This window comes from Amborella trichopoda, chromosome 4, assembly GCF_054954075.1.
Source record: "Amborella trichopoda isolate Santa Cruz 75 chromosome 4, AtrichopodaSantaCruz75HAP2 v2.0, whole genome shotgun sequence".
NCBI classification, from domain to species: domain Eukaryota; kingdom Viridiplantae; phylum Streptophyta; class Magnoliopsida; order Amborellales; family Amborellaceae; genus Amborella; species Amborella trichopoda.
Window position 1 is genome coordinate 1,036,135 of NC_142339.1, and position 24,120 is coordinate 1,060,254.

Genomic DNA, 24,120 nt, shown 5'->3' on the forward strand with positions numbered 1-24,120 from the left:
GTTAAAAAACCTTTTGATAGATCATCTCGACATCGAGATGTATGCTTATGAAAAATAAAAAGAATTTAAGTCTCAAAAATAGTGCATTTTACAATATATTATCTACACCGTCCATTTTCAAGATTTTCATATGTTTATAGATCTACTTGATTTTAACCATTTTTTAAATTTAAAATTTATAAATAGATATAAAAATAAATTTTGAGATAATCCTAATAACATTTTACATTAAAATTATGTACCATAATAAAATTTGAAAGTGCTCCTTACTTCTCCACCTAAGGATGCATCCATATGCCAACCGCACCCTGAAATAATAACTTTCGACATTATTTGAAGATGCGCCTTATTTTGATGGTTTAGGGCCTAGGCCCTATACGAACAAGACTTGATGTCTAGGGCCTAGGCCCTGTACAAACCAGACTCGATGTCCCTCTCTAGCTAAGCCAAACTTTGAAAAAAAATGGCCATTCCACCTTTGAAACCATTCGCTCTCTACCCAACCGACCTTTGAAAACTGCTCTCTCTCTCTCTCTAGCCAACCCACTCTCTCTCTCTCTCTCTCTCTCTCTCTCTCTCAGGGAGGAAGAACCGTATATTTCAGAGAGAGGGAGAGGCATTTGTATTTTGATGAGAGAGAGACTTATTCGATCACGGCGCGTTTAACATTTCGTTGCGTTGGGAAAAAGATGAGCACTTTATAGACTCTACAATTTTCCTTAGTTTCCTTTCCAGAAACCATGTCCAACTCTATTTATATGCATTTCACAACCGACCAGAATTTAGAACCAGCAAACCATAGAGAGAGAGAGAGAAGTAGAACAGAGGAAAGAGAGAATGGGTAGTGAGGTGAGTGTGAGGGCAATCATAAGCAAGGAATTCTGCTCAAAATCAGAGGTGATATTGAATGTGAGGAAGAGGCCGAATGCGATAAATGGAGGTGGTCTAATTGTGAGAAATTGCAGTCAGGAGGTGGCTTTCAGGGTTGATGGGTGTGGAACTCTTGGCCTCAAGAACCAACTCATTGTCAAGGACGCCTCTGATAATTCTCTCCTTCTCATACGCAAACAGGTACTCATCATGAAAACATTTAAACAAAATAGAGATTATATTGTGTGTTAGAGATATATATATATATATTCAAATGAGAGAGATTACATTGTTTGTGTATTAGAGAAAGTATAAATGGGTAATTGTTTTAAATTGGGTTTGAGAGAGAGGGTAATTATTGTGTTTGCATTTAAGAGAATACAAATGGGTTATTATTGTGTTTGCATTTTACAGGGAGGAGTTGTACAGGCTCTGAGCTTTTACAACAAGTGGAAAGGGTATTCCGAGGACTACGAGGGTACTCAGAAACCGGTTTTCAGCATTCGGGAAGCGGTTTTGTGCTTCTCAAAGAGATGCCCAATTAGGATTTATATGGAAGGGAAGCATTGCACCAGGGATTGGGATTTCGAGATCCAGGGCTCTTTCTCAGACAGGGATTGTGTTATCAAAGACCATAATGGAACCATTGTAGCTCAGGTCACTCTCTTCCACAAATGCAACCATACTAGCTCATCTCTCTCTCTCTCTCTCTCTCTCTCCACAGATGTTTCCATCCTAATAAACATACTGCAATATTGCCTCTTCATCTCCATCTAAACCATGTATTGACGGTGATGATGCTCACAGCCATACGTATCCTGTAGTCATGAGCATCAGATTATACTTTTGGATGCGGTTAGCATGGAGCCATGCTCGCACATATAGAAATGCAGACCCTTTAATAAATTTATTTTTTGAAATATAATTTTATCTTAATTTTTTAAAAATATATAATCTTTAACATGGAGATCATGAATTGAAAAGATAAACAAATTTTAAAACGAAAAATAATAATTTTACTAAAAAAAATTAGACCCTTAGTTCCAATTGTTTTTAAATGACCAACTTATTTGTGATGGATGCTTTATACCTCTGGACCCGCATATTCTACAAATGCGGTCCAGTCCTCTGAAACAGTTTTTATGTACTTTTCGCAACTGTCTATTCCTTGAGCACTTTCTTGATATCATTTTCATATAAAAAGATCGCATGCTTTCGGCTGCAAGGTTAATTTTCATATAAAAAGTTTATATGTTTTGAAGGTGTAACTTGTGCATTTGCTCCCTCGGAAAAAAAAAACCACAAGTTAAGAGTATTTTTGTCACCTAATTGTTTGTGATGTGACGTACACAACCTGACCACAAAAAAAAAATTTTGAATAAGTACCCGGAAAAAAAAAAAAAAATTGGGATAACACAGACAATCCAATTTGTAGAGATAGGGGTGTAAACTTTTCGGTTTGTGCCTGATCCAACCAGCTTTGGATCGAAATCCAAAAAGTAATCCAGAATATTTGGATTCAGATCCGAAAGTATATATCGAATCTTGATCAGTTTCTATTTTGTATATTATAAAATTAAAATTTAATTATAAAAGTTAAAATAATTATATATATTATATAAATAATAAATATATAAATTAAAACATACACGTATATATAAAATAATATACTTTAAAAAATCAGATCAGATTCACCTATACTCAGATTCGACCTGAATTACTATTCAGATCTAGATTTTAGATCCTCTAAATTTCAAATCCAAAACTTGGATAGATATCTGGATTTGGATATGATCCGAATTTCGAGTTTCAGATCCAAACCAAGTAAATTCCCAGCCCCATTCAAAGAGTTAGATGTGAGTGTTTAGGCTTAGCGAGCAAGACCATGGCCATTGGGGGCTATCACCATTCCTCACCAATTTAGATTTATATTGGGCTGGATGGAGGGTAAATCCCACCCTATATGTGATCGATTAAGTGTACAAACTACTCAGTGTGATCGCATATATTCCATGAGGTCACTCACACATAATATGTATAAATTGTGCATAGCACTAGAATATGGGGTTATACCCATAAACCACATGACACAAAGCAATAGTATTTATAGCCAAATCCAAGATCTTTGATGAAATCCTCTTTGATTTGTGTTTTAAACTATATCCACTAAAAGTTCATAGAAGAAGAGGATACCCTGGAATTACAGTGAATTAGAAAAGGTTGTTATGAGGCCGAAAAACCTTCCAAATGATGATCTCGACCACGAATGTGGGAAAAAAAGGATTACGATTCTTGGAAACAATGCATCTTATAATGTATTATGTGGGCCATCCATTTTTGAAAAGTATTCATAGACCTAATTGATCTACACGATTTTTGAAACATTAAATTTTATAAAAGCTCAGACAGATTTTCAGCATTTGAACTACATCTTTTGGCATCATTTCTTGGTGTGGCATCATTTCTTGATGCGCCTTTGATTGTTTAAGGCGCCAACTATATACAAACACTTTGATTGTTTAAGGTGCCAATCATATACAAACCTCACCCATATATAATTATGTTTACGTTCCGATCTATACCAATCTCTAGGTGCGATCAACTCAAATCTTTGCAGCCAGAATTTAGAGGGGGTTATCTACAAATTGACTTGATCTATCGCAAATTGTGTTTGAACTTCTGGACTAAATTTCTTATGTTTTTGTTAGGTGGGTGTAACTGAGGACATTGTGAAGACAATGCTTCGCAAAGATGTTTACTATGTGGTGGTTCAGCCAGGCTTTGATCAGGCCTTTGTTCTTGGAGTCATTGCAGTTCTTGATAACATGTTTGATGGGGCAACAAGATGCTAAAGACTTCAAAAATATTTGATCAATTTGAATTCATGTGAAACGTTCTTGTTGTGGAATATTTCTTATGTTTGAGATGGCATCTTAAAGATCCAAAATAAAACCAAGATTATGTTAGTTGACTTTTTTTTCCTTTATATTTTTTAATGTTAATATTTTCTGCTTAATATTGTAAAAAATGATAAGATTGTGTTGGTTGATTTTGTTTTTCTTTCTTTATTTGAATGTTAACATTTTCTTCTTCTTAAATATTGTAAAAAAATGATGTAGGCATGTAGGATCGTCTGCTATAGAAATTAAGCCCACGAATATAGGACTATACTAAAAGTCAAAATGGTGCCACATAAAGGAGTCACAGCTATCCCTCTTTTGAAAGCGAATCCACAATGGAAAAGTATACAATAAGATCTTTTATTTTTGATATAAAAAGGTTACAATTATTTTTAGCTATTAGATTTGAAATTCAATATGCTAAGTTCAAAGTTAAAAAGAAAAATTTTCGGACTTAAGTTGCCAAAAGGGCCTCTCTTTTCTATAAGCGCCTCTCTTGTCCACCGTCCCATTGTGTTACGTTTCATGAATCGCCCTCTGTCATTATTTAAATAACAAAATTAACAATGTTTCTCTCATTGACACATCAAGGAGATTATAAATTGTTTGGGTCCATGGGTGCAACAACCTTGTAAACTTAAAGTTGGCGATATTCTACACCAACAAGCATATGGAAAAGGTTTCTATACTTTTCTTAGTGCACATAAGATATATACTTCCCCACATCCATCAGTTCAATTTAGATCAAGTGAACCACTGGTCGTTTAATCTAAGATCCGACACTTCAAAGTATATTATTTTTAATATTGTTTCTATAAATTTTATGAATATGAAATTTGGTACGTGCCATCCTCGACAAAACCCAATCGAGCAAACTCTTTTAAGACACTCTCCCGATCGACACCATATGTCGTTCTTCTTTTCCTTTACTTCTGGCAACCATTACAAACAATACCAGATAGAGACGCCAGAACAACGAGAAACTAATATTCCCTCTAACTAAAATGAAAAACTATCCAAAATTTCTATGGGAACTGTTTCTCTACAAGAGACTAGTCTCTCAGTATTGATGAGTATTCCAAATGTACCATCGCAGTGTTTCTCTCTACAAGAAGCTCTCTTATCCCTAAGGCAGACCTTTCATCTCATGCATAAGAGCTTGCCCCATCTCTCTAGAGGAAGCCATTTTTCCCATATAGTGACCTAAATAGGGCACACACATATTTCCTCTTTTATCTCATATATATAAAGTTAAGAATCCATATTAAATAGAAAACTTTCTATACATGTTTGGCGCATATTTAGCACCTAGCCCAATAGACACATGGTAACAAAATTGCTGCCAATTTAATATCAGTCTTAGAGAAATTGTGCTTTCACAAGCATGCGCCACATGTTTTGCACATATTCAACAAAATTCCTATCAATCTAAAAAAAATAGAGTGAGAAAAGAATTATCGTTAAAGTCTTTTCTCAACTAATGGATGGCAATACGAATCTTAATCCACTAATTTAGAGTGAAAAAAAGATAATTTATCAAAAATTATGTTTTAATTTTAGAATTTGAAAATATTTTATATATTTAAATTTTTATATTAAGAATTTTTTATCTCTTTTTCTATATATCAAATTAAACTCAAATTTGGTATGTCGATAGTTCTCACTATCACTCTCCTACAAAACAATATTTAAAATAATTTAAGAATAAGAAATAACTAAAATATCCCAATAATAGTTAGGGTAATTTGACCATTTTATTTATCTTAAATTATTCTTCTAATTTTTTTTTTAAGTGTATAATAGTAAGAAGCATAAAAATACTAAATTTAAGCGTAATCCAATATATAAAGAAAAAAAAATTATGAATAGGTCGTGCAGATCGAAATAAGTAAAGCCTCACCTCATAACTAATCGAAAATTGTAATTCAACTGTTGGAAAATCTTTATATCGATCATCTCGGCTTGAACATCATGGTTGTGAAGAAAAATTAGGATTTCAAGCTCTAAAAATAATGTATATTGTAACAAAGTATCTAAACCATCCATTTCGCCTTAAAAATAAGTGTTTATAGATACGGAAAAGCTGTGCATTCTTTTAGTTTCAAATTTTATTGTCGGCGTTAGAAATTAATTTTAGAGCCATCATGGAAATTTTTGTTGGTGAAATGACTCTCCCGACAAGTATTTGAGATGAGATTTTATTTTGTTTCCATAAGCCTCAACTTTTATGGAAACTTCATCCATAAATATATATCTAACGTTATGATTAGCGGCTTATTATTCGCCCATGTCATATTTTAAGGTTCATGATTAGCCTTAAGACACATCATCAAATTGTATGTGTAAAGTTTGTGGTTAGATTCTTAATTTATTGTCGTACTTTCTTTTGATTTTAATTTTATATAAATAATTATATATATGTGATTTTTTTTTGGCTCACTCCAATTAATTAGAAAAAAGCTAAAATGATGATGATGATGGTGCAATTTTTTTAACGAACTTTTTTTTGGGTAAATTTTTTTGAATGAGTTAGGATCTACTCTTGTACACACTCAAAACCACCTTCACCCTTTCAAAAATGGATGTGGAGATCCTCGAGCAAATCTGGGTCCACTGAAATAGATTATCCATAGTGGATGCTGAGAAAGTAGTTAAGATGGACCATTTTTAAAGCTCTAAATCTGGGTTTTTCATTCGTAAAATTGTAGATTTCAAAAAAATAGATATATAGAAAGAACACTCGGGTTTTATTGGTTAGCGCTTGACAATTTGCCAGACTCACCAAAAATAAAAAAAATAAATATGTAAAGTTTTGAAACTTATGGGGTGAGGCACACATTGTTCAATGCAATGGGTGCTGCACCATATTCCACACATGTAGGGCTCACAATTCCCACTGACACAAGAAAGACCAGTTACTTTCCAAGAACCCTCCAATAGTCAGATTTCAGCAAGGAAGTTTAGGGGGAACTTTGTCTGGAGGAAGATTGCATCCTAGCCGTCATTTCATACATCTGATGGCCAAGGAAGTTGTTACCTTTCCATCAGAAAAAGCATCTGGTCTCATTGATTACATTCTTTTATCTTGGTGTATACATGTGTGTGAGAGATGGAGGCATTTTTAAGTGGAAAGAAGCACCATGCTCCTCTCTCTAAGTGCTCTTTTCAGGTCAAGTCTTCTAACCATTCATTAAACAAAGAAAAATACAATAAGATTATCATTTAAAGACTCTATTAAAGACCTAGGAAGATTCATGCATTAAACCAAGAAAAATACAAAAAATATATTATTTAAAACTCCATTAAAGACCTAGGAAGATTCATGCTTCCAAAGTCTTGGTTTTAATTTTTTTATTTCCTTGGTCTTGGTCTTAATTTTGTATTTCCTTGGTCTTCTTGGTGAGGAATGGGACAAAGGCAGGTCAAAAATCTATTGTTTTAAAGACTTAAATTGCCAAGTCTTCCTGCTTGTCCACCACTTGGAAAGTTAAGAAAGACTTGATGAAATTTACTCCATAGAAATTCTTTTGAAATAACCAATTCATTTGGATGAGATTTCTTCTTTCTTGATGCCAAAGATAAAGAAACTACAGGCCAAAGGATTAAAATAACTACACATTCTTTGGGGAAATTTCTAGTCTTTTTTCTAATGAGATGAAAAAAAATTTCATATACTAACTGAATAAAATAAGTGAAAATATTCATTAAATTGTTGGGAAACTTTCTGTAAGATTTACATAATTATCCTTTGGTCTATATTGTCAAAAAATTTAAAGTGAGGTTATTCTTTTGTATTTTTTTTTCGTTTTTTTGTTTTTTTTTCCAATTTTACCATTGATTTATTGTTGCAAACATCGAACCATTTTATTATTATTATTTTATTTTTTTTATTTTGGTCCCCCTAACTCCCACCCTATAACCCCTTATTTTAGTTTTATTTCATCTTATTTATTTTAAATATTTTTTCGATCCATGATTTAGATCGATCCGGATCGTAGATCCAGTGATTTGGCAAGGATATGTAAAGTGAACGATCTACCCCAGGGATCTGAGTTTTGAAACCCTGAGTTGAATAATTAAAAATTGATAAAATTTCAAATAGCCCATACTTTAAGTGCATTCTAATAAATTTGCCAAAAAATATAAGGAAATCTCTTGTTATGCATCTCCTTTCAATAAAACACAGCCACTTAATTTTTATTTTATTTTTTTTCAAAAGTAGAGTTAAACTCCATGGCATGTTGCGGGGTGGGGTCACCTATTAAATAATGTTAGTTCAACGAGTGGCTAAGATTAATCTCTGAGTGAAGCAAGAGCCCACAGTGAAACAGTAGATTATGTTGAGATATGGCAAGAGACACATGGTCCTCCTGGTGCGTCAAGGCGTGTTATGCCTTCTTTTTTTTTCTTTCATTATTTTTCTTAATGTTTACAAACTTTCATTGAAAAAAAAAAAAATAACTGCAATAGTAAATCGTATAAAATTTAAAGATGAAGTTTCTATAAGCCCCAGGTTTTATGAAAACAAAATAAAATCTCATCTCAAATCTTCATCTAGAAAGCCATTAGAACAAAAATCTTCATGATGGATTTAAATCAATTTCCAATATTGATAATAAAATTTAAAACTTAAAAAATGGTATAGATCATGAAGATCTATGAACACTTAATTTTAGAGTGACATGGACACTCTAGATAATTTGTTATAATATACATGATTTTTAAATCTTCAAATCCTAACTTTTTTTCATAACTAATATGTTCAAACCGAGAGGATCGATTTAAAGGTTTTTCAATACTTGAATCGTAAATTTTAATGAATTATGAGTTGAGGGTTACTTATTTTCATAAGGCTGCAGCCTATAAAATTATTTTCCAAAAGGTGAAAGAAAAGGACAACATTTGCTGTGTCAATAGTCGTAGTACGCGACACATGGACTTCTTTTAGTTGGTGGAACATTGAGATATTTTCTCTCTTTGTATACCATACAAATTGTAACAATTATTATCGGATCTTAAATTAGGTGTTGATTATAACTTTTTTAAGAAAATTTCATTGAATTTTGAGCTCGTTCAACATAACACCCTCCTTAATTTTATTTGACATATAATAATCAAAAGTAATTGGGACTTTCTTGTATTAGATAGTAATTATATTATTGTAAATTTTTTTTTGGGGATTGTCTAAATAGAAATCATTTATCCTTTGTATATAGAGGTCAAAATTATTCCTGTTCATTAGATATCAAATTTGATGGCTTGATATGGGTCAAAAAATCCGAATATTTTTTTTTTAGAACTTTTTATCTATTCAATGACACTCTTAGAACCACCAGTTTTGAAATTTAAAGGATAAAAATAAATGTGACCTCCATATATAAAAGATAAATAATCTCTTTAAATACAATCCCTTTTCTTTGAACTAACGCCATAAATATATGCAGCAGCGAGTACCCAAACTTATTCAAACCCCTAGGAGTGAATATATATGAGTTTCTAAAACAGAAAAAATAAATTAATAAAAAATTTTGTCGAAAATTATTTGAAAATACAACATATAACGAACTTTTTAATAGTTTACTGTTGTGCCAATTTTTATTTACCCATATATTAAATAATTGTGCATGATGAGCAAAATTTCGAAAGAACGGACATTACAGAGTCTATAGTGGTCCCTTTTTTTTTTGTTTTCTAAATTCTTAATAAGCAATATATTTGCGGACAGACCGATATATAACAACTTATATAAACGTGAAATCACCAATATTTGACCATATTGGGTGATTTTGATTGCACACTATCTTGGGGTGGCAATGGACCCGGGACCCAACGTCCGGACCTGACCTGGGTCCGGGTGTGGGTCAAATTGGACCTGATGGGCGGGTCTATGTTCAAATATTGGACCCGAACACATGGACCCGGACCCGACCTGACTTGAATAGTGTTATTATATAAATAATATTTAATATATAATATTTTAATAATATTTAAATAAATATAAATATATATTTAGTTAGGGTGCGGTTTGTATAGAGCCTAGGCTCTAAACAATCAAATTAGAGCCTACCTTCAAATAGTATCGAGAAATATGGTTTCAATGAAAATCTTTGTGATAGCCTTAAAATATATTTTTATATTTATTTATAAAGTTTAAAGCTTCAAAAAATAGCGCAGATTTATGAAAACTTGAAAATCTTGAAAATTGACGGTCAAAAAATGCGTTACAAAATACACTATTTCTAAAACTTGAAATCCATTTTTTTCTCATGTCCATGCATCTTGATATTGAGATGATGAATTTGAAGAAATTTGAGCATCAAAACAACCTCCTCTAATAAAAGTTTTGAGGTAGGCTCAAATTTGATTGTTTAGAGCCTCAGCTCTATAAAAACTTTTCCCATTTAGTTATAATATTTAAATAATATATTTATATATTGAAAATAATATTTAAATATATTTAAAAATATTTTTTTATTATTTTTAGGTTGGGTCCAATCCTGTCTAGATGGGTACAGGTCCCATAATTTTATTCGTGTTCAGACCTGATACAATCCGTTGCCACCCCTAACACACTCCCATATTAGGTAGAAGGCCCCTCTAATAAAAATGGTCTCTATATTTAATATTTTAGTATAATCAAGAACATATTGTTCAAAAAATGCTAATCAAGATCAAGTTCAATTAGTGGATTAACCACCTTTTTATTCTTTTTATTCAGGTACTTCTTCATAAATACTTAAATTGTAATTATTCATGAACCCTGAACCATCAGAGGTATTTCATTTATTTATTTTACCCAGTGTTTTAAAAACGCCGAGTCAAACCGGACTCGCCCGGTTCGACTCGAAAATCGTGAAAAGGGAACCGGATAGCCTAAAAAATCGGAAATCATCCGGTTCTAGAGAGAACCGGACGATTCTGTACAGTGAATCGCCGATTCACTGTACGGAATCACGCGAGTCCGAACAGTGAATCGGAGAGTCCGTACGGTTTTTTTTTTTTTTTTTTTTTTTTTTTTTTTTTTTTTTTTTTTTTTTTTTTTTTTTTTTTTTTTTTTTTTTTTTTTTGTAATCCATGATAGATTTTTTTGTAATACTTGATCGATTTTTTTGTAATCCATGATCGAATTGTTTTTGTTTTTTTGTAATCCATGCTCGAATTTTTTGGTTTTTTGTAACCCATAATAGAATTTTTTGTAATCCATGATCGAAGTTTTTGGTTTTTTGTAACCCATAATAGAATTTTTTGTAATCCATGATCGAAATGTTTGTTTTCTTTTTTTGTAATCCATGATCGATTTTTTTGTTTTTTTTTTTTTTTTTGTAACCCATGATAGAATTTTTTGTAATCCATGATCGAATGTTTTGTAATACATGATCGAAATGTTTGTTTTTTTTTTGTAATCCATGATCGCAATGTTTGTTTTTTTTTTTGTAATCCATTATTGAATTTTTTGTTTTTTGCTTTTTTTGTAAACCATGATAGAGTTTTTTGTAATCCATGATTGAATTTTTTGTAATCCATGATCGAACTGTTTTTTTCTTTTTTTGTAATCCACGATTGAATTTTTTGTTTTTTTTTTTGTTTTTTTTTGTTTGTTTTTTTTTGTAATCCATGATCGAATTTTATGTAATCCATGATCGAATTTTATGTAATCCATGATCGAATTTTATGTAATCCATGATTGAATTTTTTGAAAATTTGTGATTTTTTTTTTTTAATCCATGATCGAATTTTTTTTTGTAATCCATGATAGAATTTTTTGAAAATTTGTGATTTTTTTTTTAATCCATGATCGATTTTTTTGAAAATTTGTTTTTTTTTTTTTTTAATCCATATTATTCAAAGAGAAAATGAGAGAGATGATGATTCTGAGGCCACCCTATCCCAGCCATATTATTCACATATCGAGTCCCAACAGCAACAGTGTAGGGATGAGCACGAAATACTGTAAATTAAATGCTGAATGGCGGTTCATGCAAGGAAAGAACATATCAATATTCGCATATTCATTTAAAAACATGAAAATTCTTAATGGAATACCCTCATTTTTTATTGAATTCCTAAAAAACAATATTTATAATGAATTTTAATAATTTTTTCGAATTTTTTTTAAGTTTTATTCTGACATATTCACCCTATTCTCGATCCGGATCGCCGATTTACCGATCCAGATAGGTTTTTTGAAAGCCCGATCCGGATCACCGATCCGTTTTTTAAACCATTGATTTTACCCGATATGAACAAGCACAAGTACCCATGCCATTTTCTCAAGTTATTTCCCCTCCTTTTCCCTGAAAGACTTTCACCCCAAATTCCATTTCAGTCAATCAAGTATGAAACCATGAACCATCCAAGAAGAGTCCTAGAGAGAACCCCTCATTATTAACTAACCCAAAAAAATAAAAAATAAAAATAATTAAAATAGAAAAGAAAAACAATAACCACTCAATAAATAGACACCACTTCCTCTACTAAAACCATCTTCAAAACCCTCCTCAATTCCTATCAAAGAAATCTAACTCTTCCACCTCTACCATGTCCTCAATAAACACCACCACCTCCACCACCTCAATCAACGGCCCCAATGCCCTCATCTACCCCCTTGCCCTCATCACAGCTGTCCTCTTCCTCTACAAAGCAATCTTGAACCATCATCGCCGCCCCCGCCTCAACCTCCCCCCAGGCCCAAAACCATGGCCAATTATCGGAAACCTGAACCTCATCGGACCCCTCCCCCACCAATCAATCCACGAACTATCTAAGCGGTACGGGCCGTTTATGCAGCTGAAGTTTGGGTCTTATCCGGTTGTCGTTGCATCATCGGTGGAGACGGCAAAATCAATTTTGAGGACTAATGACAAGGCCTGTGCAGGTAGGCCTAAAATGGCAGCCGGAAAATATACAACTTATGATTATTCTGATATAACATGGTCTCCTTATGGGGCATATTGGAGGCAAGCAAGGAAGATGTGTTTAATGGAGTTGTTCTCTACAAAGAGATTGGATTCTTTGGAGTATATAAGGAGAGAGGAGTTGGGGGCCATGCTTAGAGGCCTCTGTCAGCTGCAGGGGAGGCCTGTGGTTCTAAAGGATGAGCTCTCTACGGTGACTCTCTCTCTCTCTCTTTCTCCTGTTTTGTGAATTTTGTACTTTCTCTGTCTATGTTATGAATTACAGTCTCTCTCTCTCTCTCCTGTTTTGTGAATTTTGTACTCTCTATGTTATGAGTTACAGTCTCTCTCTTCTACCCATCTCTTCATCTGTCTTCTGCTTTATACTCTCTTTCTCCCTGTTTTGTGATTTTATATCTCTCTATCTCTTTGCTTTGTAAAATTTTACTCTCAGTACTTGTTTTTTGAATTCCTCCATCCCAAAAATTTGTTTATCAATTTATTTTCGGTAATTCAGTGGGGAATATTGACCCTACATAGTTTTTAAATGGTAAGTGGGATTTTTTAAAGTCTTAATAATCTCGGAAACACCCTCTTTATTTGTTTATGTATTTTTAAGTAATTCAATTAGCAGCAAGGACAGGCCTTACCCATACGCTTACTCATTTTTTAAAAAGTTAGTTAATGAGGTTTTAAAGTACGAGTAGGAATGAAAGCCACAACGGTATATACGAAAATGCTACCATCACACCCCTTCCCCTTCCCATGCTTTTAAACTGTGCTTTCGTAATGCTCTCATTTGCTTTGTGAATTTAGTCACTCTCACCTTTTTCTCTCTCTCGTTACTCAAGTGCTTATATTATATTCCCGCGAGTACATGTTATACATTTACTCCCTCAACGGAAAGAACTACTCAAACGTAGTTTTCATCTTAACTTTTGAGATCCACTTAAGAATTACCAAATAATATTAAAATTAAAATATTTGAAGTTTTTAAATACCTGAATCTAATCTTTCGAAAATTGTTCAATCTTGAAAAGCTTATTTTTCAAGCATACAAAGTGCATTGATTTTTTTAAAATTTTTTGCATTGATTTTTTTTAAATTTTTTTGGGGCTTGGCTCTAAATTGAAAATGTTACTTACATTCCCAAAACTTTGGGAGCCTACAAGCAAGTTTTACCCAGATAAATGAAGAGGAAAAATTATAAATTCTGAATGTAGGGTAGAACCTCTTGAGTTTTCACGCTCTCTAATTTGTAATGACTGCTTCATTTTATGAATTAGCAGTCTCTCTCTCTTCATTTTATGGATTAGTAGTCTCTCTCTCTTCCTTCTATGAACTAGTAGTCTCTCTGCATTTTATGAATTCGTAGTCTCTCTCTCTCTATTTTCATTTCATAAATTAGCAGTCTCTCACTCTCTCTTCATTTTATGAATTAGTAGTCTCTCTCTGTGTCTTCATTTTAAGTACTCTCTCTATATATATAGAGACAAAGGCTAACTGTAAAACATATTGATGATGAGCAGTTGAGCCTAAATGTTATAAGTAGGATGGTGTTGGGCAAGAAGTATTTAGAAGAAGATGAGAGTGGCAATGCAATAGTGAAGCCTGAGGAGTTCAAGAAAATGCTTGATGAGCTTTTCCTCCTAAGTGGTGTCCTCCTCATTGGAGACCAAATCCCTTGGCTCAGTTTCCTCGACTTGGAAGGCTACATTAAGAGGATGAAGGCAGTTAGTAAGAAGTTTGATAGGTTTTTGGAGCATGTGTTGGATGAGCATCAAAATGCAAGGAAAGTTGAGGGGTTTGTGGCCAAGGACATGGTTGATGTCTTGCTTCAAGTGGCTGAAGATCCCAACCTTGAACTCAACCTCACTAGGAACAATGTCAAGGCCTTCACACAAGTTAGTGCTCTCTCTCTCTCTCTCTCTCTCTCTCTCTCTCTCTCTCTCTCTCTCTAGGAAGGTCAAGGCATTCACACAATTTACTGCTCTCTCTCAAGCTCACTAAGACCCTTTCTCTCTCACTCACTAAACCAAATTTCACACAATTTAGTGTTGCCTTCTCTCTCTCTCTCTCTCTCTCTCTCTCTCTCTCTCTCTCTAGCTTAGTATGGAAATATCAAGGACCTCATACAAGTTGTTAGCTCCCCTCTCTCTCTCTATCTCTGCCTCTCTCTAACTCAGTATGGAATGTGAAGGGCTTCATACAAGTTAGCTCCTCTCTGTCTCTCTCTCTCTCTAAGAAGGAGGTTCAAGTACTCAAAGAATAGTACATTTAATAAGTTGCCATAAAAGATTGCAATGAAAGCAGTTGACAAGATTTGCCAAATTTATTTTAACCCACCTAACCCAAAAAAATAATGACCACTAGGCTTGCTTGTGAGAATCTGTCTTATTTATTCTCACTTCTGTTGGCGTTTTCAAATTGGGGAATTTTTCTCTCTAAAACGAAAAGATGGTAGCCTCTACACGCTTCTTTTCTTCATTTATCAAAGACCCTGGCCTTAATTGGTCACTTTTTTTCTTTTTTCTTTATGAAAGACCCTCGTCTTAATTGGTTAGCGCTCGACGATTTGTGAAGCAATTTGCAAAGCTATATCTCAAGCTCAATTCTTAATTTGGTAAACTCATCTGAAAAAAAAACAAAAAAAAAAAAAAATTCCAAAGCAAAGCAAATAGTCTCGCTAAGAACTCACATCAATTAATTGTCTCTATCAACTCTGTCTCTTTCCATAACAATGAAAAACATGCCATACCGAACCTTAATTTGAATCTCTATCTCTGTTAACAAAACATTAATTGTGAAGTAGTGGCAATGGACTTACCAGACCGGGGACCCAACGGTTAGACCCGACCTCGGGTCTGGGTATGGGTCTAAATTTTGGCGGGCACCCTTTGTGAGAGACTGTATAACAGTGAAAACCACGTTATCCAGATTCCAGACCTCAATTTGAATCTCTCTTTCTCTAACCCCCTTTGTTTCTCTTCCCTCCAGGACATGATCGCAGGAGGCACCGAGAGCTCGGCCGTGACTGTCGAGTGGGCCATCTCTGAGATTTTGCGTCGCCCTGAAATTTTCGAAAGGGCCACTCAGGAGCTCGACCAAGTCATTGGCCAAACACGCTGGGTTGAAGAGAAAGACATACCCCAACTCCCTTATATGGCTGCCATAGTCAAGGAGACCATGCGATTGCACCCAGTCGCACCCATGCTCGTGCCTAGGCAAGCTCGCGAGAGCTGCACCATAGCTGGGTTCGATGTGCCGGTTGGGACCCGCATCCTAGTCAATGTGTGGACCATAGGGCGGGACCCCAAGATATGGGACTCGCCTGACGAGTTCAGGCCCGAGAGGTTTCTGGGCAGCCAGATCGATGTGAAGGGCCAGGATTTCGAGTTGTTGCCATTCGGGTCCGGAAGGAGGATGTGCCCCGGTTACAATTTGGGGCTCAGGGTGATTCAGGTAGCAACATTCTTCAAATAACGTCATTAGTTCATCAAAGCAGCCATCATTATAACGGAATAACAATGCTTGAATTTTCATGATCCATGTGATTATAGAAACTATGCGATCTTAAACGTCATCATCATCCATTCGATTTGTTAAAGGTGATTGATTTAGAGAGTGGGACCAACCACTTGGCTATATCACGACCATCACCATCCTACAAACGATTGGACCATGATAAAAAGCTTGATCTTAAGATTCAAGATTCATACAGTCATATGGATCATAATGCACTTTTATAAATCAAATAACGTTTTTGTGACCGTTATGATGGCCAATGCAACGGTAGTGGCTGTTATAGCCGAATAATGTTATTGGACTTTTTAATTTCCCTCTTTGATCCCATGGTGGAAAACCATCGTTTTCACCATTATCATAGCATCAATACTGGTATAACATTTTTTAGCAATAAAAATTGTTTTTTGACCATTATAATATCATCATCATTATTAATTTTTTAAATAATCGGATTTAGCTACACGAATCTTAATCCACCATCTTACTCTATTGACCGTTATAGTATAAATAATATTATTTGGATCCATGCAGACGAGCCTCGCCAATTTGGTGCATGGGTTTGAGTGGGGCTTGCCTGAGGGAATGAAGAAGGAAGATTTGAACATGGAGGAGATATTTGGATTGTCTACACCAAAGAAGGAGCCCCTTGTGGCTGTAGTGAAACCAAGGCTACCCCCACAACTTTATGAGCACCTCCACTAAAAACTCTCTCTCTCTCTCTCTCTCTCTTTTTTAGGGCTTGTGATAGAAGCTAGGGCAGTCCTTGTGTGTGGATTTTTAAGTGTGGATGTGTGTTATCTCTTTCAATTTTATGAGCAGCTTCACTAAACTCTCTCTCTCTCTCTCTTTTAGGGCTTTAGGGCTTGTGATAAAAGCTAGGCCAGTCCTTGTGGGGATTTTAAAAGTTTGGATGTGTGTGTTTTGGTGTATTTGGGGGGCTTTAATGTCCCCATACTCTCTAACCCAGTGTTTGGGCTGGGGATCAAATGATTTCAGCTGTAATGTGAAATAACTACATAAAGAAGTAAATAGCCAGAAATTCCATAATTTATATGGGTGTGTATATATGCCCTTTCTCTATATCGCTTTATCCTTCTCTCAAGTGCTATAATTTATTTGTCTTCAACCTCTCTCCCTCATACTCTATTCATAAAAGGAGCGTATGATCCGGATGGTATAGTGAATTATTTATTTGTGGTATAAAACTCAGATGGTACACTAAATTATTTATTTGTAGTATAAAGAGGTCACAATCATTTTTTAACTATCATAAATAACATATGCAGCTCAAAGTGTTTAGAACATTTTAGATATCTGAATTCTTGTAACAAATGCAAAATTCACAAAATAAGAAAGAAGCACTTGAACCTGCTATAACAACTAATCAATAAGTCACATGATTGTTCCAATCAGTGTTCTAGAACTCAGAATTGATGGGATTGGATAATTCACCCCATAGATCTATGTTGAATCAAAGGAATAGCGACCCATAAGGTTTGGATTTGTCCAAATAATTGAACTAGAGAAATATTAAAATAAATAAATCAAATAAAAATAAGGATTTATGAGGTAGGATTTAGTTATAATTATTAAGACAAATATTGCCTATTGTAATATTGTATAGGACTTTATGTTATTCTTTCATTCTTTACCCTCAAAATATTGTCAAGAGTATATATATATATATATAAAGTGTGGAAGTGCAAAGCCCCCTCCGGATGAGAGATTTTCTTTGGGCTTTTTAGCTGAAGACAGGTCTTAACTATTGATCAGTTGCACATCATGGGAGTTTCAATTGTAAATATTTACATTATGTGTAAACGGGATGCAGAGTGTGCCTCTCATCTCTTTCTTACCCGCCGTATAGCTCGCCAAGTCTGGTATTGGCTCCTGACTAAGTGCAATTGGCATTGGGTGATGCCATGTCACCTTCAAGGCATCTTTCAACATGGTTGGTTGCCTCCTTTCTCTTGCTTGGGGGTACTCTTATGGTGTTTATGTGTCGCGGTGATTCTTTGAACTATTTGGAAAGAGAGGAATGCTAGATGTTTTTTAAGAAAAAGTGAGGAGTTTCAAACTCATTACAGCATCCATCTTAAAAACCATTGTCGGTTGGGCTCAGATGTACCCTTCTTTCAAGCATTTCCATAAAGAGTGTTTTTTATTCACACCTTATGGTACTCTTGGTTATAAGAAAAAGGAAGTTTATTAAGAACAGTCGATGGTTACCGGCACCAGCTTGTTGGGTTAAGCTTAATTTTGATGGCCGCGTGAAGGAGGATGGCCAAGTGGCAAAGTATGGGGTCTTCTCAAGGATAGTGTGGGGAATATTATTTAGACCTATCAGTGTAGCTTACATCCATGCTCGGTCAATGAAGCAAAATTTGGGGCCCCTCTTTCATGGGATCTCTAGGATTGACGATGTTTTTCATCGAATTTTTATTGAAAGAGATTCCCTCAATGTTATTAAGTAGTACCACCACCCTTCTGTCACTCCTTGGCAATGGATGTACATTTGACCGTATTGATACATCCCTTCGAGGTAGAGAGATTCATTTTATCCACGTTCACCAGAAGCGGAATGGTGATACTGATGCAATAGCCAAGGGTGTTCCTGTTTGAGTTGTGGATGATCTTCCCCACCCCCTTTTTCTTTCCTCCCCTCTTCCCTTCCTCCTCCCCCCACCCACACTCCTTTTTTTTGCTTTCTTTGTTTTTCTCTTGTTGAAACCTCTTTCCATTCTTCAAAAAAAATCGTTGTTAATTGTTATATATATATATATATATATATATATATATATATATATATATATATATATATATATATATATATGAAAAAGTATAGAATGTGACCATGTGCCTTTTATACAAGGTGGTCACAATAAAAGATAAATGGTCTCATTGTATACGATGGGGTTAGCCCACTAGCTAGTGGGCTAAGCTCAGTTTTATATATATATATATATATATATATATATTGAATAAATAAATTGAGGTGCTTTCTCTAGGGTGTCATACATTAACAAAAATAAATTCGTTCCAATAAATTTCCATCCAAGTCGGAAATTGTTGGGTTTTAAATTACTGTCGATATTTGTTCAGCTACACCTCAAAAGTAGATATTATTGAAACAATATCATCTCATTTTTGTTACAAATCCTTTCGCTTCTTTGGCTCCATATATGCAACCAACAATCTCAAGTTCGCGACGGACCACACAAAGAAAATTTTGAATAACCACCTTACCTGAAAAATAAAACCGTAGATAACACAGACAATCCAACTTTCAAAGATAAGGGGTGAGACTTTTTTTGGATGGTGTCCGGATCCACCTATATCCTGGATAGGAAAAATATACATCAGATCTGGATCTTATCAGATCCAGAATATTTGAATTTGGATCTAGATCTGAAACTTCTGAATCTGAATCCATATTAGTTCAAATTTTGTATATTATAAAGTTAAAATATAACTATAAAAGCTAGAATAATAATATATATTACATATAAATATATAGATTTATAACATATATATATATATATATATATATATATATATATATATATATATATATAATTTAAAAAACCCAGGTCAGATCTGGATCAGATCCATCTATCCCCAGATCTGCCCTAAATTACTATTTAGATCTAGATTTTGCATATTAATCTGAATTTTAGATCCAATACTTGGATCTATACCCAAGTCCGAATTGGATTCAAATTTCGGATTCAAATCCAAATTGGGTAAATTCTCATTCTATTCATAGAGTTAGATCTAGAAACTTAGGTTTAGTGAGCAAGACTATGGTATAATCACTATTCCTCACCAATTTATATTGTGCGGGATGGAAGGTAAATACCACCCTATATGTGATGAATTAAGTGTACAAACTACTTGATAGTGTGATCACACAGATTCCATAAGGTCACCCCACGTAATATGTATAAAGTGTGCATGGTAGAATATGGGGATGTGCCCATAAGCCACTTGACACTGAACAATGTTAAATCCAAGAAGATCTTTGATGAAATTATCTTTGATTTGTGCTTTAAACAAGATCAATTACAAGTTGATAGAAGAAGTGGGATCTTTGATGAAATTATCTTTGATTTGTGCTTTAAACAAGATCAATTAAAAGTTGATAGAAGAAGTGGATACCACGGAATTACAACGAATAAGAAAATAAGTCCACAAGAACAAAAGTTCTCCTTATGTATTGCTAATTGTCTTGGCTTAAGATCTCATAAAATCAAACAATTTTAAAAATGATTTAAAAGAAATCAAACTAAAGGTTTTGAAAGATTCTTAAAAAAGGCAAACTAGATTTAAAAGAAAAGAAGAAATAACTTACTTGGCAAGTCTGGGCCGGCACTCAGAGCTGTGGCCCGGATCGAACTTATGCTGCATAGGCATCTTTCTCCTTCGCCTTGAATTTCACTTGAACTAGAGAATTTATTGTATACATTCTCATGTATTTATTTTCCTGCAAATGTTTAATGTGGATTCTGCATTGCGACCCAACTTGGTGAACATCCTAACAAATCTCTGATGTGTGTATGTGTGAGTGTGTGTATATGTCAACCTTATACTATAGAAATAAGGCGCACTTCAAAAACTCACTAGATAAGGCTGCATTGAGGCCAATAAACTCTCCAATTGATGATTTCGACCTCGAGATGTACGGATGTGGGAGGAAAAAAAAAGATTGTGATTCTTGAAAACAATGTATCTTGTAATGTATTATCTGGACAGACCATTTTCAAGAATCTTAAGTATTCATAGGTATGCTCGATTTTCATGTGTTGTCTGCTGAGCGTTCTTTCGTACATTTGATGGACCAATTAGAATTCAAAGCATATCCAACTTCCTTCGATGCCCTTATGAGCTGCGATGGTGTCAAGCCATCGTTCTGGCTCTTTCATATGGTTAATAGCTGATGTGACATTTCCTCGACGAATCCAAGGTCAACAATCGATTATGTATTGATATTTGATATATCAGTACCTTTCGACACGTGTCAGTCCGTACTGACACGCAACATTGGGCCGTATGTCTAGGTTGTTTCCTTCTCTGCAGAAAAGACCAGAGCCAATAGCTAAAGGGTGATATTACATTTCATGAGTCACATTACGTCATTATTTAACTGACAAAATTTAACAATGTTTGTCTTATTAACACATCAAGGAGATTATAAATTGTTTGGGTCCATGGGTAGAACAACCTTGTATGTAGAATTAAAGTTTTGATATTCTACACTAACCATTTTAGTTAGATAGTGTTGATCTAACACACATTTTAGGACCGGTGTGCTGTGTATACAGGTTTGTAACCTTAAACACTCCAATTAAGGCATACCACTAAATTTTATCATAAATGTAAGTTTGATATCAAAAATTCTTAGGATGGCTTGAGAATCTATTTTCATATCTACGTATAAAAATTTAAACTTTAAAAATAGCTTAAATCGCGTAGGTCTATAAACACATGAAAATCTTAAAAATAGACGGTCCAAATAATGTGTTGCAAGGTGCACTATTTTGCGGACACAAAATCTTTTTTTTCTTTTCATATTCATGCATCTTGATATCGAGATGATCAATTAAAGGGTTTTCTAACATCCAAAAAACCTTTTATGATGGATTTTTGAGAAACACCTTTAATTCTATATTTTAAGTTTGCAACCTTATATAAACTTTATCCGTATTTTAAGTTTGCAACTTTATATAAACTTTTTCCTTTTAGGACATTGTCAAAAAGTTGCACCTACTTTTAAAAAAGTGTCAAATGTACATTGTCCAAATAAAATGGACGTTCTAGATTAATAGAACCTTATTTCAACAAGTAAGGTCGCAATCTTGTATAAGCTTTTTCTTAATATATATATATATATATATATATATATATATATATATATATATATATATATATATATATATATATATATATATATATATATATATATATTAAAACAACAAAAATCCATATGTATTTTCATGTATCTCAATTTTAATCTACGCTTCTTACACTTGGACAAATATCTAATGCGGACACCGTATCTATGTAGGTAGTATGGCTATGAAGAGTGTGTATGAGAAGAGCATGTTCATGTACGGCAGTCAAACTTATCCTTGCCCTTTACGACTCTTAAGCCAGCAAAATATTACTATAAGACCTAAGCATTACGATAAGAAAAATATATATAAAGAAATGATTTATTTTTAATGCAATGAGGTCACAATTATTTTTGTCCGTCAGATTTTAAATCGGGTAGTTGTCATTATGTCATTTACTAGACTCAAAGTTTAAAACAAAAATTTCTTAAAGTGTGTATCACATCCCAAGCCATCCAATTTAACATCTAATGGCTAGTAACAATTGTACGACCCCTTTTAATAGAGAGCAAAGTTGTATCTCAAATCGATCATCTTGACCTCGACAATTATGAATCTGAAAAGAATAGATTTCAAGTCCTAAAAATAATGTATTTTGTGACTCATAATATAAAAGATGAGGTTTGTATAAGGTGACAACATTAAACAATTACGGAAAGGTGCACCTCAAAATCTCATTGAAAAGTCGAATTTTTTAAGCCAAAACTCTTATCATGGCCTAAAAGTCTATTTTTCACCCCTATAATGAAATTGAATGCTCCGAAAATGGTGCAAATCTAGTAAATCTATGAGCACTCAAAAATCTTGAAAATTGACGGTTTAGATAATGTGTTACAAGATACACTGTTTTTAAGATTTGAAATTTATTTTTTCTTTTATATCTATATATATCGAGGTCAAGATAATCAATTGGATATAGTATAAGGTTGACACCTTATATAAACTTTTCCCTTATCTAAAACATCCATTTTTTTAACAGGGGTAGCAATTGGAACCCATAACTTTTCCCTTATCTAAAACATCCATTTTTTTAACAGGGGTAGCAATTGGGACCCATACTCCCAAGGCCCGACGAGTCCAGATATGTGTCCAGTGTTGGACCTGATGGGTGCGGTTTGGGTCGAATAGCCTAGACCTGAAGCCCGTTGGGTTTGGATCTGGGTCCGGGTCCAAGCCCAAGTCTAGGTAGTCCCTCCGGGTCCAAATCTAGGTCAAGGTCCGAGTCCAGGTTGTCCCTTTCTTTATTTTTCGAATTAAAAATATATGGGTTCGGTGTGTCTAGACTCTAAATAATCAAAGTAAAATGCATCTTCAAATAGTGTCGAGAAATGTGGTTTCGATACTAGAAATTTGTGTGATAGCCTTGTAATATATTTTCATTTTTAATTATAAAATTTAAAGCTTGAAAAATAGTGTAGATCAAGCATATCTATGAAAATTTGAAAATCTTGAAAATTGACAGGCCAAAAATGTATTACAAGATGCACTATTTTCAAAACTTGAAAATCCATTTTTTTTCTCATGTCCATGCATCTTGATATTGAGGTGATCAATTTGAGCATACTTGGGCATCAAAACAACCTCTTCTAGTGAATTTTTTTACGTGGGCTCTATTTGATTGTTTAGAGCCTCGGCTCTATATATACTCTTTCCAAAATATATATTTTTTATTAATGTAAACAATGATTTTCAGGTTGGGTCTAGGTCCACCATAATCAATTCGGATCCAAGTCTAGGTCCCATAATACATTTTCGGATCCATGTCCCAACCCGACCCGTTTCCGCCCCTAATTTTTAAGTGTTCATAGATACGGTGGATTTGCACTATCACAACAGTTTTTCATGTCAAAACTACTTTTCTCCGCATCATTTTAGGGTACAATGTTGGTATGGCATTGTTCTTAGTAGTAGAAGAGAACTTTGTTGCCTCATGGATGTAAGCAACTTACCAAATCACGTAAATCTTTGTGTTTCTCTCTTCTTTTTTTCTGCATTATATTTTTGTCCCTTATTTTTGTCAATGTCATTTCCAAGTGCAAC

General features: G+C 34.0%; 2 protein-coding genes across 2 annotated transcripts; both read left to right on the forward strand.

The window, feature by feature from the left end:
* The first annotated feature begins 368 nt into the window (after window positions 1-368).
* Window positions 369-3,919, forward strand: LOC18439485 (LURP-one-like protein (DUF567)). The gene is made up of 3 exons (XM_006849649.4): window positions 369-1,071; window positions 1,285-1,527; window positions 3,579-3,919. The coding sequence occupies exons 1-3, from the start codon at window positions 838-840 to the stop codon at window positions 3,720-3,722; spliced, it is 621 nt and encodes a 206-aa protein (XP_006849712.1). The 5' UTR covers window positions 369-837; the 3' UTR covers window positions 3,723-3,919.
* Window positions 3,920-12,252: 8,333 nt separating this feature from the next.
* Window positions 12,253-17,240, forward strand: LOC18439484 (trimethyltridecatetraene synthase). Its single transcript, XM_088864198.1, has 4 exons — window positions 12,253-12,878; window positions 14,194-14,568; window positions 15,662-16,126; window positions 16,721-17,240. Exons 1-4 carry the CDS (start codon window positions 12,309-12,311, stop codon window positions 16,889-16,891), a joined length of 1,581 nt encoding a protein of 526 aa, XP_088720324.1. The 5' UTR covers window positions 12,253-12,308; the 3' UTR covers window positions 16,892-17,240.
* The last annotated feature ends 6,880 nt before the right edge of the window (window positions 17,241-24,120 follow it).

Excerpts from the sequence above, each read along its gene's own strand:
- LOC18439484 (XM_088864198.1), top strand. The coding sequence starts at position 12,309 with ATGTCCTCAATAAACACCACCACCTCCACCACCTCAATCAACGGCCCC. Across the intron at positions 12,879-14,193 it reads TAAAGGATGAGCTCTCTACG|TTGAGCCTAAATGTTATAAG; the intron begins GTGACTCTCTCT and ends GATGATGAGCAG. Across the intron at positions 14,569-15,661 it reads ATGTCAAGGCCTTCACACAA|GACATGATCGCAGGAGGCAC; the intron begins GTTAGTGCTCTC and ends TCTTCCCTCCAG.
- LOC18439485 (XM_006849649.4), top strand. The coding sequence starts at position 838 with ATGGGTAGTGAGGTGAGTGTGAGGGCAATCATAAGCAAGGAATTCTGC. Across the intron at positions 1,072-1,284 it reads TCCTTCTCATACGCAAACAG|GGAGGAGTTGTACAGGCTCT; the intron begins GTACTCATCATG and ends TGCATTTTACAG. Across the intron at positions 1,528-3,578 it reads ATGGAACCATTGTAGCTCAG|GTGGGTGTAACTGAGGACAT; the intron begins GTCACTCTCTTC and ends TGTTTTTGTTAG.